Source organism: Gobio gobio (genome assembly GCF_949357685.1).
Source record: "Gobio gobio genome assembly, chromosome: 13".
Taxonomy (NCBI): Eukaryota; Metazoa; Chordata; class Actinopteri; order Cypriniformes; family Gobionidae; genus Gobio; species Gobio gobio.
This window is the reverse complement of record NC_137106.1, coordinates 36,353,604-36,372,469: the sequence shown is the minus strand read 5'-3', so window position 1 is coordinate 36,372,469 and position 18,866 is coordinate 36,353,604. Positions and strand designations below refer to the sequence as shown.

The window sequence follows — 18,866 nt, the reverse complement described above, 5'->3', positions numbered from 1 at the left end:
TTTTGACTTGGGTGTTAAAGTGTGTTTATGATGGATAATAAGGACTGTGTTTGATTCAGTGTTGATATAAGTTAACTTCAAATCAGCGACTGAACACAAGGAGCTTATGTTTATGGTGTTTAATGTATAAACATGGTCGTAAATAATCCATACTTGTGCAATGTTGATGTAGTTGTACTATATCGGTGTATTGTGTTGTAATCAATAAATCTGTCAGTTTGCCTATTCATTAATCATCTTGTAAATTAATCTGCAAGCACACATTACATAATACATGTACGGGACCGTTTTAAAGCAACATTCAAACTCTACTTTCCACATAAGAGATAATCAGCAACACAGAGCTAAAATGGGTCACGTGCAAAGCTTTAGCATCAAAGGCAAAGAACACGACACGAAGCTACAATTGTCTATGCACTGCTTGTTTAATGTCTGGATTAATTTATGTTTTTTCATAAGCTTTAAACAAAATGTCTTAAATACTTGAATTAGTTTTGTGGAAATCCTGAAAGACCTGTTTTTAACTTTGATTTACTACATCATTCTCATCCCTTAATTTCTGTCATTTTGATGGCTTTACTGTTATTCTAAAATGTGTAAATTAGTAACAATAATGAATGAGCAGGTGTGCCCAAACTCTTGACTGTTAGTGTACATCACAGTGCTAAATATCAGTGGGTTAAGTATGTTCCTTAAAGTTAAATACCTAGTCACACTTCAAAACTATATCATGCATGCATGCTTGGGTTACAATGTCATGGATGGCAGTTTTAAAAAGTAAATTATAATGTACTGGGTTTGTTTTGAGGCTCCATATGCTAGGCTGGCACAACCAAGTTAACCATTAACTCAGGGTCAAATCCTTGCAGCATATTGCAGATGAACTGTTTATTTACAGCCAAATTCATAAAGTATTTAGTGCCTTATGTCCAACCTAGTAATATACACATTCTCTAGACAGGGTGTAAATAAATATCAATGACACCATAGTTTTTTCTGAAAGAGAAGGTGGATCCTTTGCCTTAGCTTGGTGCCCAACTAATGAATGGTTATTATGGTAATTTAGGAGTCTGAATCAGAGCTTCATTCAGTTTTATAAATCGTATTTATTGTCAAGTTTGAAACCCACAAAAAAGGAAAACAGAACTGCATTAGTCCATTAGAAAACATAAAAAACATTGTTTATTGTCTACAGTCAACTTGAGAGTTGCCAGAATGTCTGAAAACATGGTACACAGTCATTGAGTGGAAAAACAGAGAGGTTTGCAACACCGTGTTTACATGTTGTCCTCATCAGAGTCATCTTCCTCCTCCAGGGATTCCTGTCAGAACAGAAATATGATAATAAGCAAACGCTGTAGAGAGCTTTTGTATAACTATTACCAGAGGAACAGTTACTTACTTTAGCGTATTTCTCTGCCTCCTCTTTGATGTCTTTCGGAACAAGCTCGTGCCTTCCTTTGGTGACTAATTAATAATAAGAGATAAAAAAAAAAAAACATATATATAGCAATTCCTCTTTTTTTTTAGTGTTGATACTCCATAAAAATCAAGGATTAAAAAAAAAACCCTCAAAAACAATTAGGAATGATATGTTGAATCACACATTACGCCAACATCTAAAACATTATCATCATATTATAATCTTAAATTTAAAAATGTATGGAATTTTTTTTTTAATATGCAACAAAATAATGAAAGGGGTTTTATGAGAAATGCAGCACTGAACACAAATACAGTAGAGGAAAACTGAAAGGAAGTTAAGTACTACAAATATTTTCCTAAAATCTCAGATTCAGTAAATGCTGTGCTTACAAGTCTTAATGTACAGAGACAATTTTTTGTTGTTGTCCTGCCTGTTATCCAATATCTGTGTTTACATTAATCCCCGCCAAAATAATTCCGTTGGTACTCTTGGTTACTATGCGACATGGTTGACCCTTGGGTTTTGAATGGCTGTACAAATTTTTTTTCATAATTCCTGTCAGGTGGCCATGATTATTTGCCAGCATGGATAAGTTAAAAGCTGTCATGGATGTTTGCAGCGCAAAATCTGGCTGAACAGATATAAAAATTAATTTTCATTTGTTATTTTAGTAGTGCAGTAAGATTTCATTTATTTGAATTCATTTAAAGTAATTAACGAGAGATTGTGAGTGAATTACCTGCATGTGTCTATAGTCAAGCTTGTTTAGTTTATTTACAAAAACAGCAAAGTTATAACCTAATTTCTGAGAAATATAATGTAGCTTTCAGTAGCGAAGCTGTTTTATTTGAAAAATTCGTGCTCCTGAATGTTTCTGTGTACAAAATTTTTGAACTATAAAGTTTCCATCTCAGTAAAAAAAAAGCTGTGAGTTTCTGTGCAAGCGCATACAAGCATGTCTGCTTCATAATACAACATTAAAAGCAATCTTTTCGGCCAAACGTGTCATCCTTGCCTTGTGGTGGCTTGGAATTCCAAGAGGAATCGGATGTGTGTTTAGACATAGTTGCAATCAAAATGATTCAACCCCCCGAGACTGTAAAAACGTAATTTACAAATATAAGCTTCTCTAAAGATACAGCTTTTTTAACAGTTTAGTGGCAATTTTAAGTGTGATAATGTCAATATATAATGTAATGCTTTTGAGTTTGTTTTGTTTTTTGTAATACAGGCATGTCATAGTTATTCAACCCCTATTTAACGCTGCTGTTTTTATGTCACTTAATTGTGTACTATGTTACAAAATTGTGTTAAAACACAATTAAGCCTTTGGAAACTATAACAATACTGAATTAGCTTGTGCCCATGAATGTTCTAAAGTTGAGTAGCAAACATGGCCAAGTCAAAAGAGCTCTCACAAAAGCTGTAGAGAACAAATTATTTTATTACATTAGAAAGTATATGGCTACAAGAAGATTTCCAAAACACTAAAAGTTCTAAAGAGACACAGCTGGCAGCTTTATTCATATGTTTAAAGTTTGTTGTACTCGCCAGTTTCTCGTGCAGATTTTTGTGTTTACACGTGTGCAACAAATTCCAATCTGTGTCAGATGGGAGTAGATTTTTTTGTGCCAGTGTAAATGCAGCCTAAGTTAAATTCATGATAAATTAGAAATAGAATACAAAAGCCTGTCATTACCTTCTCCAACCCAGCTAAGCTCCAGCTCAAAGGCTTTGTCTTTCACCTCATCATGAACGATATAGATACTGAAAAGAGATGACAAAACACAAACAAAGTTATAAAATGTAGAAATATAAAATGTTTCATTAGATTTGGCATGTTATAAATGTTTTATTCAGGGCTCCCACAATCATGGACAACTTGGAAAGGTCAGGAAAAATCACATAAGTTAGACAGTTGTGTATTATTTATGCTCTGCTCTAAATTATAAATATATTGGTTAGATTTTTCTTTTAGTGCAATCTCAATAAGATGATTTAACACTAGAAAAGTTCTTGAGTAACCTTTCAATGCCTGAGAAAAGTCATGTAAAAAGTCATTTAAATTGATTGGTCAAAAGGTGTGGGAACCCTGTTCATTAGTAGCCAACATTATTGTAAACTCAGCAACCTAACGGATAAGAGAAAAAAAAAAATCAGCTGAGCTAGACCTTTAAAAGCTCGAGCACAAAACTCAATACTAGTAGTTCAACTGGTTTGGCTGGTATATGGTTCATGGACCTCTACTGCTCTCTTGTGTTGACTGTGAATGATGCACTAGATTTTAAAGTCTTCTCCATTTTAAGTTAGAAATAAAACACACTCACATTTTTGCCACTTCCTTCACCAGTTCTCTGCAGGTCATATCTTTCATCTGAAATAAATTAAAATGACAGGATTTAACCTTTACAAGTGTATTCACTTTAATCTGTTGACATTACCATGAAAACACGGTTAAAGGAATCTAGCATTGTTATTGTTTTGAAATGACAAATCTTCTGATGGTATAACACTGTTACTTCTTTAAGACTGATTTATATGATGTGGCCCTGCAGTACTGAAAGTAGCGGACTCTTGTTTGAACATGTTCCAAAGAAAGACTGCCAAACATGCGCACACTAAACATCACAGCTGTAGTGTTAGGGGTAAAGATCTGAATGAGTGCATGCTAACAAATGAAAGACAATAAGATTTACTTCAGAAGGGGCTCCGGGGGGTTAATAAAGGCCTTCTGAAGTAAATCGGTGTGTTTTTGTAAGAAAAATATCCATATTTATAACTTTATAAACTATAATCACTGGCTTCTGGTAGCGGCCTTCTGGTGTGATGGCAAAGCTGAATTTTCAGCATCATTACTCCATTCTTCAGTGTCACATGAACATTCAGAAATCATTCTAATATGCTGATTTTGCGGCTCAATAAAAATGAATAAAAGTTCAAAAGGACAGAATTTATTTGAATTACAGCAACATTTGATCAATTTCTTGCTTAATAAAAGTTAATTTATAGACCCCAAATGCCTGAACAGTAGTGTAAAATAAAATATGTGTTTATATCTGAAAGCTCTTTACAAAATTATGAATATATCTCGCTATAGACCTTATGTAGCCCTGCCCCCTTTCAAATCTCCACAATCAAGTCGTGTCTTCCGGTTTTTAATTCCACAGCATGAAGGTAAGATTTATGAATGAACTACTCATTTTAAAATCTTGCCCATTTACTAACATTTGTTATGACATCAGATTCAAGCATTACAATGCTCATGACAACTTTGGTGAAGTGGATTTACTTTTTGTAGAGTAAACAATCTAATAACTCTTCGACAGCAAAACTATTGAAATATACAGAGCTACCGCAAACACAGAAAAATACAACATGGCTGTGTGCTTGTTTCTCTGACGCATAAAGTCTATATAATAAATAACACTTACCTGTAGTTTCTCAATTTCTGTCTTGGCAGCTTGCTTGGCTTTTCCAATAGCACAGCCCCAGTAACCCTAACAAACACACACCAAACATTAATAAAACAAGAAAATACATGTACAGGAAGTTCAGGTTAGTGTAAACAATGCACAATATGCACTTAGTATTGCACTACGTAAGGAGTTCACATGTATGCTGGACATTTTAACTACTTTTCCATCATTGGCCACTCCAACTTGACCACAAAAGGTAACATTGTTGTTATGTTGCATTTGTACTTGCATTTGGCTACAGAACTAGTTTCATAAAAAAGCAGAAGGCTTCAAAAATCCAGTAAAAGGCCCTGTCCCAAATGGCACGCTTCATGTGTACTTGCAGTCTTGTGGACTTAAAAGACCGTATGGTCTCCCATTTGTAATTGTAGGTTTCAGAAGTGTGCTCGCGAGTACCCCCTTTGCGGCCCATAATAGCCCTCGATGAGCACTTTTGCTGAGCCCACACTGCATCGAACATCTACACAACCACGGCATTACGTCATGAAAGTGTGGACTGCGAGAGCTCCATTTGGGACAGAGCCAAAGTGTGTCAAAGCTGGTAGTGTGCATTACATAGTTCTCCTAAAAATAAATATTCTGTAATTTGCTTACGCTCATGTCGTTTCAAAAACTTTTGTTCATCTTTAAAACACAAATGAGGATATTTTCAATAAAATCTGAGAGATTTCTGTCCCTATATAGTGTGGTGCAGGAATGACCCGTCAGTCCAATTCGCCGCTGGTTCCCTCCTATGGGGTTTTTCAATTTAAGTAAAATAAAGCCTGTGGTAAACATAACGATGATACTGTGACGTTTTGTTCTTTAATGTACACTGCGCACGCGCGCACACACACACAGTCTTATCTAGTTACTTATTAAAAACATATGCTTTGAAAAATTAACATAACTGCTTCCAAAATCACGTTTTCACTACGAGTGTAATTTACGTTGTAGAACAAAACCTCAAAGTATTGTCAAGTTGTTTACCATAGGCTTTATTTTACTCAGAAAGAGAAAACCCCCGTTATAAAACCCCATTGGAAAATCTTAAAGAAACCAGCAGCGAAATAGACTTCCGGGTTCTGATGTCATACCTGCACCACTCTATTGAAAGTCTGTTCACCTCACCACTTCAAAACATTCATAAAGAGATTGCATTTAAGCGGTTTAATCCAAGTCTTCTGAAGAGACACGATTGCTTTATATGATGAACAGATTGAATTTAGTCTTTTATTCACGTATAAAAGCTCAACAGTACTTGCTTGAGTCTTGACACGCGAGAACAAACCTCATTGGTTCTTGCATAAGCTCAAACGTGTGGCGTAACATGCGAGAATGAACCTCATCACCACATATGTTAATAAAACAACAAAATTTAATCTGTACATCATATAAAGCGATCGTGTCTCTTCAGAGGATTCGGAATAAACCGCTTGATTCATATTAGAGCTGCACGATTCTGGATAAATTGAGAATCACAATTTTTTTTGGTGTAAAATGAAGATTGCGATTCTCCCACGATTCTGAAGAAGAAGAAAAAAAGAGACAACTAAAGAAAACTACATGAAAACTAGAATTTAAAAGAAATTCATTTGAACAAATGAATCAAAATTGATTTGAATGGAGTCAATGTTTCATTCATTAAGACTTGTTTGTCTATTGGATGAATCAGCGTCTGTGAATAAATCTTTAATGATTCAATGACAAAGACTTTTTAAACACTCACTTGTCGCCACCTCCTGGCGTAACGATAATCAATACAATACATACAATGTCAAACTCCTTTCAAAAGATGATTTATCCCAGTACACTTTTATCCCATTATTTAAATGTTTGTCACATAAATAACGACAATGTGTGGTTGAAAAGACTGTTTGGTTGTGAAGCTGCTTTACACTGTAGCCTACATTTATGGCAGCTGCTCTCTCCGGATCAGCGCCAGCGTGACGCAGATTTGAATGTTGCAGTGTGTGATCGTACTTTCAAATGTTAGCCAAAGTCCTTAAAGTCTTTGGTTTAAACAGTTTCACATTGCAAGGGTCAGCGGAGCGTGAGCAGCACGTGTTTTCGATGCCCATATCAATGAATCAGAGTAGAGCTGCAACTAACCATAATTTTTTCTGTCGAATAATCTAACAATATATATTTTTTTTTGATTAGTCGACTAATTTAAAGATTTTTTTCCAGCTTAATCTGATGATTCTTTTTTACTGATTATTGTATTTCAAAGAGGGTAGTGAATTTGTATATTACTTTAAAGGGTTAGTTCACCCAAAAATGAAAATTCTGTCATTAATTACTTACCTTCATGTCGATCGACACCCGTAAGACCTCCGTTCATCTTCAGAACACAAATGAATATATTTTAGTTGAAATCTGATGGCTCTGAAAGGCCTCCATTGGCACAATGCACGGTTCACTATCAAGACCCTTAAAAGGTACTAAAGACGTCGTTACGAAGTCCATCTCACTACAGTGGTTCTACAATAACTTTATGGAGTGACGAGAATAGTTTTTGTGGGAAAAAAAACCCTAAATAACGACACATATAGTGATGACGATTTCAAAACACGGCATCAAGAAGCTTCGAAGCGTTATGAAGTGAGTCGATTCAGCAGTTTGGATCGCCAAAGTCACACGATTTCAGCAGTTTGGTGGTTTGACACGCGATCCGAATCATGATTTGACTCACTGATTCATAACGCTTCGAAGCTTTATGATGCCGTGTTTTGAAATCGTCATCACTATATAAGTCGTTATTTAGGGTTTTTTGCGCACAAAAACTATTCTCGTCACTCCATAAAGTTATTGTAGAACCACTGTAGTGAGATGGACTTTGTAACGACGTCTTTAGTACCTTTTAAGGGTCTTGAGAGTGTACCGTGCATTGTGCCAATGGAGGCCTTTCAGAGCCATCAGATTTCAACTAAAATATCTTAATTATATTTAAATAAAGGTCTTACGGGTGTCGAACGACATGAGGGTAAGTAATTAATGACAGAATTTTCATTTTTGGGTGAACTAACCCTTTAACATGAAATCAATGAATGATGACAATATTAATTGTATTTCAGGTAGGGTAGTGTACTTATGCCATTTTATAATGAAATAGATGAACACAAGAAGCATTTTAAACATTATGTATAACTAATGATACTATTTATCATAAAATGTATACAGAGTAGGCCTAATTAGGAAATGTTGTTTACTATAATAGTTGAGTATGATTAAGTTATTGATTTGTGGCAATAGTAAACGAAAATACACTTGTTTTTATCTGCAAAAGGTTCACATACAGGAGCTTTCAGCATAGTGTTAATGTATAACTAGTCGTCTATTTAGAAGATAAAGCCTACATGTGCATAAACAACGACTTAAACTGCCAGAATTGTGTGCCCAAACTTCAAAGACCCAATTAAAATGATTTAAACTAGAGGCATATCTTAACTTTAATGTTACTTTAATCATGTAAACTACCTGTATACAGCATGTTATATATGCATATGTGTTTGGGACAGAGGGGAACCCGGTCACATTTGCAGCAGATATGCTGCCCATAATAAATAAAAGCACGAGACGTACTCGGGTCACCGGAAAATGTGACCGAATGGACAATATTCGTCTGTATTTGCAATACACACGCCACGCGAGACAAACACTGGCAGTGTGAAAGCACAACGGGCATGACCAACGTCGTTGCAGCCCTAAATCAGAGCATTCACATCGGAAGCGTGATGGCCGACCCTCTCATTCATTAACATGGGTAGCGGCAAAACATGCGCATTTCATGCTCTGCTGATGCTTGCGATGTGAAACAGGCATAGCAGAATCATGCTCATTTAGGAATAAGATCGCGTGTGTGTTTGAATCGAGATCATGATCTTTTAACGATTAAAGGGGTGGTAAACCACGATTTCACTATTCTAACTTTAGCTAGCGTGTAATGTTGCTGCTTGAGCATAAACAACATCTGCAAAGTTACAACGTTCAAAGTTTAAAGCAAAGGGAGATATTTGCTTTTAAAGAAATCAGTTTCTAAGAACTACAGCAAACGGCCGCTAGGCGACTACAGACATTCCTCCAGGGTTGGTGACCTCACCAGGCTCAATATTTACATAAACCCCTCCTCCGAGAATATTAAATAGGGGGGGTGAGGCCATTTTGTATCGCGGCGCTGTTGTGGTATAGTTAGGCTGGAGTGTTGTTGCCGCGATGCCGAGGAAACGCTGTTATTTTCATCCGGATTCCAGGTCTGGGGTACTTGCTTTGTTCAGCCTTCATAGGGACGGGGGTGCGTTGCAGAGCGTTTAACATACAGCATGTTATATGTACGTGTGTATGAGACAGCGGGGAACAGGCGCGCGCGGGGCTCCCTGCAGCACATCTTACGGAGGAAAACATCCACCGTCTTCGCAATTTCAATGCCGGATTTGCACAACGTCAGCTGCGTGAAAAAAACACTGCCTGTGCGTGGATGCACGACGCGCGCGCTGCACATTTCACGGAGGACAACTTCCACAAACTTCGCGAGTTCAATACAGGATATGCACCACGGCTTGTCCTGAAAGCTGGATTTACAAACAGAAGCTGTTTACGGGCCACAACCTGTAAGTCTGATTTATTTTTCATCAATGTGTTTTCCTGTAATAGGTTGTACATTGTAGCAAGGAAGTAAACAGATGACAGCGCTGTTCGGCAAACCAGTCTGTTAAATGCTCATTCATACTTAACGTTATCCGACGAACACCTAACGTTACAAACACTAACGTTAAAATCTCAACAGCGAACCTGGCATTAGTGTAAATGATTCTTTGATTAGAGCTTTTATGTATTGTTTATCTACAGGCATGCTAAACATGGTTCTGTGTGTGATTTGGCTAACTTACTAGTAAAGCCAGTGCTTAGTGTTTGTTTTGGGTTAGTTCTTGCGACAGATATTTGGCTATAATCGTTCTAAAAATACAAAAGTTAAAGTGCCATTCAGTAGCGATTATAGATCCGCAATCTTTACTCTTGAGTAGGGTTGGGAACCGAGAACCGGTTCTTATGCAGAACCGAAACTGATTTTTGAAAAATACCAGAACCGCGCGAAATTCCTAAGTTTCGGTTCCGAAAACGGTTCTGGTGCAATGTGTGTGCGAAGCGCTGGAAGCGTATCAGAGTGACAGCCAGTGTTGCCAAGTCCGTCGTTTACCGCCTTCCCGTTTTCCACTGTTGCCGCGGGCTGTGTTTCATGTCCGCGGGTTGAAGCGATTGTGCAATTGTGCGGGTTTTGTTGTGAAAACCTGGCAACCCTGGCTCACCTCATCATGAATATTAATTACGTTGCCTGCCGCTTCCAGGAGTGCAACGCAGTTCAGCCTGAAAGCCCTCGCGCTACACATTTAAGGTTTTGCGTCAGATATTTTCTCGTTGACCACCAGCATGGCGAAGAGAAAGTCACAAGTATGGATTCATTTCCAAAGAATGAATGATAATGAAGCAAAATGTAACACGTGAAAAGTTAATAACATGCAAAGGAGGCTGCACTAGCAATTTGACAAAACATTTGCTACAGCAGAGAGTGCCTCAGGGCTTATACCAGATTTATAGTGAAAGGCCTATATATATATATATATATATATATATATATATATATATATATATATATATATATATATATATATATATATATATATATATATATATATATATATATATATATATATATATATATATATATATATATATATATATATATATATATATATATATATATATATATATATATATATATATATATATATATATATATATTTGTCAACCGTTGAGTCACCGTGGTTTAGGTAAGCGGTTTAGTGGTTTAGGCACAATTACCTTTGTAATGCTGAATTGCAATTTATTATTTACAAGTTCACTGAATAACTGAATTACTATTAAATTAATATACAACTAATTAATAAATATAACTGAATAAAACCAAGTTATAAATTATATTTATTAGAGACAGAGAGATAAAATGTAATAAGACAATTTCAGAGGTGTTCATTTGAAAAACAATGTGTTGCAAGAATGGCTTAATTAATACTGTAATATATGTACAGTACAGGACTTTTTTGACATTGCCAACCTGTAAATACATTTTAGAGCAAGTAATAAACACAAAATGGATTGTTTGAGTTGCGTATTGTGCCTTTTTCCTTTACCACTATTTGTTTAATAATTTTAATGGAACCGGAATTGGAACCGGAATCGTTAGGCGGAACCGGAACCGGAACCGGAAAATTTCTCACGATTCCCAACCCTACTCTTGAGGACTGAACAGGTTCTGCTCGATCATCTTCACTCAAATGTTCTGGGTCTGATTCGGGCTCATATGGTTTTATTGACGCCGTTGTTTCTAATACTGACCAAAGCACAGCCTCCGGTAAAGGTAAGGGGCGTGGCGTTTCCGACAAACGTGCACTAGGCGGTTAGCGAATCACAACACACTGGGCCAGCTAACCAATCTGAGCCCATCGCGTATTTTTGAGGGACTGGCTTCATACAACCCGGAAAGCATCAGACCGTTTTACAAGGAGGGACAGAGCAGTGTAGAATAAAGGTCAAATATATGACAAAAGGCAATTTTTTTTTTAAACGAAGCATGAACACATGTTACAGTGCACCCCACAAACACAGTCAAGCCTTCAAAAGAATGTGTTTTACCACCCCTTTAATAGAGCAGCTCTAATTCATATTGATTTATTTTACAATCTCTTTATTAACGTTTTGAAGCGTCAGAGGTTTGAGTGAACAGACTTTCAGTGGAGGGACAGAAATCTCTCAGATTTCATTAAAATATCGTCATTTGTGTTCCGAAGATGAACGAAAGTCTTTTGGGTTTGGAACGACATGAGCGTGAATATTTAGACAGAATTTTTATTTTTGGTTGAACTAACCCTTTAAGTATTCAAGTACTGATTAAAAGAGATAATTTATGTAAAGAGATCTCTTACATATGAAATCCCAGAAGGGTCAACCATGTAGAGCTGTGGACCATCATCTTCATTATAAGATCCCAGAATGAAACTGACAGGTTAAAGAAAAAGAGACAAGTAAAACAAAACGTTAAACACACTAATAAAAAATATACACTAAATAAAGCTCTTACAAGTAACCAATATATTGCATTATCAAAACTTTACAGAAGACCTACCTGCATCCAAAAGGCCTCACAGCGCTGTATAATGTGTATGCATGGACATACATGGCCACTCTCTCTGCAAGATGCTGTTTGGAAAAATATGTTGGAGGAAAGTACATCAATGACCAGCATCTCATTTCAGACTTCACTGTTGTTATTAAAAGAATTACCATTCTTTGTTTCATATACATAAATCATATGGATACATACGATTTATAATATAGCACGAGTCATATGGCCTAACATCTATGCTTTTTTTGTTGGTAACTTTAGAGTGAGGAAATTATTTACGGTGAATAAATGAAGGCACAATGTTAATTTTGGTGTGATCTATTGCTTTACTCTCTCTAACCTTCAGTGGGATGTCATGGCCATAATTGGAGCGGAAGTTTGAGGCCTCTTCTCTGGCCACTTCTGAGAGAGATCGTGCATCAGCTAGAAGACCAGCCACAGCCTAGAAGACATACAAACAGGAATTCATATATACGTAGAGATTTACTCATTCAAACATTTGGAGACAGCATTTTTTTTATATATTTTTTTAATACTTTTTTTCTTTTTTAAATGATCAAAAGTGACAAAAGATTTATATTTCAGATAAATGTTTTTTTTTTCAACTTTCTACTAAAAGAATCCAAAAAAATTATAAGAATATGCATAATAAAAAGAAGAAATGTTCTTGAGCATCAAATCAGCATACTAGAATGATTTCTGAAGGATCATGTGACACTGAAGACTAAAGGAATTATGCTGCAAATTCAGATTTGCCATTATAGGAATACATTGTATTTTACAATATAATATAGCAGAAATCAGTTATTTTAAATTGTAATAATATTCACAAATTAATATGACTGTTTTACAGATTTTATGATTAAATCAATTTAGCCATGCTGAGCATTAGAGACTTCTTTCAAATGCATTAAAAAAAAATCGTAATTATTCCAAACTTTTGACAACCAGTGTAGTTTAAGGACGCACAATGTCCAAATAATCACATGGATGTAATTGATTTTTAAAGTACAATAAAGGAAGTTAAGAATTTTAGGAGACACAATCTAATAATTCACTGCCATCAGCATAATCCAAGTATGTATACTAAACTATTTTACTGAGCACTGTGATGGAAATATTTTATATAATGGGCTGGCCTCAGAAGTGGTAAAAGGGTTATTTAACATGAAACTACAGAAAAACGCAGACTAAAGGCCTTTGCATACTGAGTCCGAAATTTTCGCATGCGTCTTTTCGTATTAGTGATCCGAAAAATTCGTCACACACAGAGACCTTGCACAGTAGTAGTGAGAATGATTTTTTTGTCCTCTCTCTTCTTATATTCCAAAAGAGAAAAAGAAAGAGAAAATAATGGGTCCATCCACTCCTGCGATCGCGTAGAGAGGAAGGAGAGTTCCACCACCTTATCAAGGAGCTGCGGGATTATCCAGACCAATTCAAAGTTTACTTTAGAATGTCAGTGACTCAGTTTGATGCTTTGCTTTGCCACATATTAAAAAGAAGACCACCAATTTCCGTGAATCAATTGATCCTGAACAGAGACTGGCAGTATGTCTAAGGGATCCACACACACACACACACACACACACACACACACGGTTTACAGGGACTTGGTGTGCTATAATTATAGCTGTGATATAATAATATTAGTAGTATTTTGATACAATAATAATTGTATACATAATTGTAGGTATCTGAGCACTGGCGATTCATTCACCACCATTGCCAGCAGTTTTAGGTTGGGCATCAGCACTGTAGATGGGAAAAACGGATGCGAAAAACGCAGAAAATCGAACCTGTTCCGAATTTTCTTTTGACGGACGAAAGTTTTGGAGGCTGTGCGCAAGCGTGACTGACATAACGTGAGGTCGAATTTATTTTTTGACGTGCAAAAATTTTGCATACGAATATCGGACTCAGTGTGCAAAGGCCTTAAGGATGTTCAGGTCAAAGACCATGTAGACTTAAAGGGATAGTTCACCCAAAAATGAAAATTAGCCCATGATTTCCTCAACCTTAAATCATCCTAGGCGTGACGTTCTTCTTTAAAAAAGTTAAATTAAAAAAGTCCTGGCTAATCCAAGCTTTATAATAGCAGTTGCTCTGTTTTTGAAGTCCATAAAAAATACATCTGTCCGTCAAATAACGTGCTCCACGCGGCTCTGGGGGGGTTAATGAAGGCCTTCTGAAGCGAATTGATGCGTTGGTGTAAGAAAAATATCCATATTCAAAACTTTAGAAAGTAAAGTTCCAGCCGATCGCCTTCCGTGGAAAAGTGTTGAAAGTGCCTTCTCGATTCAAGATGCGTCTTACGAGCATACCTGGTAACGTTAGCCTTTTGAACGCCAGAGACACTTTCAACACTTTTTCAATTTATGGAAAAGGCGATCGGCTGAAACTTTACTTTATAAAGTTTTAAATATGGTTATTTTTCTTACACAAATGCAGATTCACTTGAGCCGTGTGGAGCACGTTATATGACAGACAGATGTAGTGCTGGGCGGTATGACCAAAAATGTATATCACGGTATTTTTCTAAATTATATCGGTTTCACGGTATATGACGGTATTTTTTCCCCTATGCATGACCGGGTGTTAATCACATTTTCTACTGATTAAGAGAGGAAATACTGCAGGAGATTCACTAGAATACCCTGTTTTACTGTCATGATGAGTGACTAGAAAAATTCCACACTAGAGTTAATAGGCCTGGTTTACAAAGCCTCACAAAATGATGCTGTGGAGAGACAGCAACCAATAAAACACAGACCTGCAACACACTCAGAGCCATACTTACAGACACCTGAATATTAAAAGTTGAGTTGAGGGCACCTTAAGCATTTTAAAAATCTAACCCTATTTAACAACAAACTGCCAAAACGAAGAAAAACGCGTATATTTGCAATACATTTAAGAGCACTCTATGAACGAATGACACATCAGTTTAACACAGAAAGAATAAAGCAGTTACTTTTTTGCCCATTCTTCTTTGAATTGTCAGTTTATTTATTAATTTACATCATTGTCTTTTGTGTAGCAGAATAATCCATCGTGTCAGCGCGTTCGTGATCAGACATACGGTTGTATCAGTGTAATCAGTGCATACATTTCATTTTAATAAGACGTGATGAAATATGCGCGCACACACGCTTCTGGTTCATGTCTAGAGCGCTAGAGTTTATGAAATATGTCCATAAAAAATGTAAACGCGCTCGCTCCGGTCTATATCAGTGCTATATGATCCATGTGGTGATCGTTGTTAATCCCATAGTAATATAGCGGAGCTCCGTGCAGAAACCGCTCTCTCGCGCGCGCCACATGTAGTTCGAATTCTCCACTATAATCAAGGGCTGAATCCGAAATCGCCCCCCATAACCTCAAATATAGCATTATTTGAAGGGGACAGCACTTTTTAGTGGTGTCCGAAACCCTAGTGGACGTTATTGAGTGCACTCATTCTATCCCGTTGCACCGCAATAACGAGTGTACAGCCGATGTACACACATTGCCTGTCCGTCTTCACGCACGTTTTCATTCACTCCTTCAAATAAAGTGATAACATAGGGAATAATGAATGAGAGTATAGGATTCATCCATAGGCTGTGCTGTTAATGCGATCTCAACTGTGCTCTGACTGCTCCTTACTACAGTGCATCAATGAAATGGGTCCCCTCTCAAACAATGACGCGCTGCGCCACGTTCCGAACGTTGTTTAAGCGACATATACCGGTATAGCGGTATCATCAAAATTCATTTCATAAAATAAATAAATACCGGTATTCGGTATGAACCGGTATACCGCCCAGCACTAGACAGATGCATTTTTTATGGACTTCAAAAACAGAGCAACACTGCTATTATAAAGCTTGGAAGAGCCAGGACTTTTAAATATAACTCCGATTTTATTCGTCTGAAAGAAGAATGTCATATACATCTAGGATGACTTACGGGTGAGTAAATCATTGGCTAATTTTCATTTTTGGGTGAACTATCCCTTTAACACAAATAAGAACAGTCATATGATTACCTTAGATCATGATAAACCAATCACCAGAACAAATCACAGTGAAGGAAACTTGAGTGACATTCATTTTCAATCAACTGTAAAAACTTAAATGTACATCTTTCTGTTCAGGAGACTCATTTGGTTGTTGTGACCAGTGATCTCCCGGCCGTGAATAAAACCTAATTTCAGCAAAGAGCAACTTTAGAGTGGTGTCAGGTATATATGCTGCGCAGCTGAGGAATAGAAGTACTAAAGATTCTGCGCTCAAAAGAACACAGTAGGGACAGTGATAGTGTCGGAAGACCATAGAGCCGTTCTCGGGGTGAGGCTGTAATACGTTAGTATTAAAAGGATCCTGCAGAGACCAGCGTACACCTGAGAAGGACGGTGAGTGTACAGATGCTAAAGACCTGTGTACTCATGAGTGTTTGAGGTAACGTTAGTGATAGTAGCTTCTCGACGGGACTTACCTTGAAGTATTGAAATTGTGTTAGAAGTATTCAAGAAGGGAATTACCTCGAGATACTGTAGTATTATATTAACAACTGGGAGTTGTTTTGAATTGTCCGTGGTGAAGTCAGATAAATGGATTAAGAATTTCCACAATGAGAATCTGTTTGCTCAATGTTCTTACCATTCCAACGTGCCGATCAATATTGAAGATGCGCTTATTGGAGCCCTGCTCATACAACTTGGACAGCACCAACTTCTCTACGCCAAACACGACTCCATCTTTGCAGCGGATGCCGATTGCCGTGCTGATGAACGATAAAAACATTTAAACACAAATTATTAAATTAATCTTCTTAATATGAACCCCAGTTTGATTAGACATCAAGTGCAAAACACAAATATCATCACATTGAAATGAATGTGTTAAAAATGTTTCTTGCTTAGATTATTTAATGTGTAATAGTAGTAGTAATAGTGGTTAATTAATTACCTGCTATTTTCTACAGCCTTTATGGCATATTCGACCTGAAATACCCTTCCATCAGGTGAGAAGGTGGAGGCGGATAAATCATACTGGATGGGGGAGAAGAGAACTGCTGTCAAAATTATTGCTGGTATTCATTTAATATAAATAAACAATTCAAGTAGTTTTTAATCCCTGCAATAATAACGACAACCCTCAATTATAAGCCTAAAGCAGCTTTCGCTGTGCACATCAATTTTACTTTCACTTTGCCTCCTCAGTGACTTTTCATTTGAACTGCCATCCTTCATTGTTAGCGAGCAGTGACTCAGCAGGGGCAAAACAGTGCAGAAAACACACAACTAAACCATGTACATGAAAATAACTTAAGATACTTATGAATGAAAACACTTTTTGAACTTTAAGTGGGTTGGAGATAAATAAAACAGACTAATGCAGATCCTGCACACTAGCAGTAGCTTATTAGCTTCAGAATGACACAGACATACACGCATTCCGTTATTAAGCGCTCTTTCTGCATTATATCTTATTCAAACGCTATGATACATTTTATATTACTGAATCCACTCACCCCGGTCCCAATGGAGCTCATTTTAACTGACTGTGATAAACTATAAACGTTAGTGACGTTAAGTGTTGAGCATTAGCATCCGCAGACTCACAGCGCGTCGGCTCTCTCTCTGCCACCTGCAATCAACGAGCTCTGTGAGTGGATACAATATCAACCAATCAGATCCTCTCGTAGGACTAGCGCTGCAGTTTTTCACAATAAAAGTGGAATACTAAAAAAGAAGTATTATTTACTGAGATGTAAAGAACAGTTTTTAGAGCTGAGAAATATTTAGAGAAATATTTTTACACTTACAGAGTTTTCGAATATATATATATATGTGTATATATAAAGCATGTGCTTAACTCAGAGTCAGTCTACTCAGAGTTGATTGAACTACCTCAATTCAGCTGTTCTGAAACCCAAAACTCAGAGTTTCCCATCTCAGAGTAAGTCAACTCAGAGTTCAGGTTTAAACTCAGAGTTGGTTGAACCTCCTTATTGAAACGGGCCCCTGGTTTTCGGTAATCAAAATATGGTCACCCTACATAACTTGAACGCATCTTGTTAACATACACATAATCTACATATAGATTTTAATGTAAGGATAATGTTTAACATTAAAACTGAAAATATTTGTATCTTGTAGTGGGCTTAAACCTTAAAGCAGTTGAGGTTTGCATCCAAAATGACCAACCGTGGAACCCGAATACCACTAATGGAATTCTTCTGTTTAGCATCTTCCATTGTTTTCTCACGTTTATATAACTTTTTATTTTATTTTTATGAACTAATTGCTTTATGGCATGTCTCTATTTGCTTTAATGACAACATCACTCCATTTATTTTATACCAAAACATACTTTTTATTTATTTATATTTACTTATAATAATGTTTTTGAAAACCTTATAACTTCAAAATATATATTTTTGTACTTTTGCTACAAAATATTCTGAAATATACTTCTATACAATTCTAAACATTCATAAATTACGTACAAGTAAACCAACGGTGTTGCTTTGTCCTCAACCATTCCAAAATGTCCTAAATTGTTCATAAAATAATTGGAAATACACAGCAGAGTACCATAAATGGAATGTAATATTTTATTAAATACAAATCCAAAGAAGTCATTCAAAAATTAGTCTTTTCCCTTCAGAACAGCTGTTGCTGACAGACCACACATGGCCAAGACAAAAGAAGGAAAGAGAAAAAGGCATTTCATTACAACTCATTTCCAGCTTATGCACAACACTCAATACTCCTACTACCACCACTCCGAAATAAACTATTCCAATGCTACAACTG

At 36.5% G+C, this 18,866-nt stretch overlaps 1 protein-coding gene across 1 annotated transcript; it reads right to left on the bottom strand.

Moving 5' to 3' along the window:
- Positions 1-1,155: 1,155 nt before the first annotated feature.
- Positions 1,156-17,718, bottom strand: psma3 (proteasome 20S subunit alpha 3). Its single transcript, XM_079833816.1, has 11 exons — positions 17,579-17,718; positions 17,014-17,096; positions 16,705-16,828; positions 12,402-12,503; positions 12,062-12,135; positions 11,862-11,934; positions 4,858-4,923; positions 3,754-3,800; positions 3,126-3,193; positions 1,403-1,467; positions 1,156-1,322 (listed from the first exon to the last, which is right to left on the bottom strand). Exons 1-11 carry the CDS (start codon positions 17,597-17,599, stop codon positions 1,278-1,280), a joined length of 768 nt encoding a protein of 255 aa, XP_079689942.1. The 5' UTR covers positions 17,600-17,718; the 3' UTR covers positions 1,156-1,277.
- Positions 17,719-18,866: the final 1,148 nt, after the last annotated feature.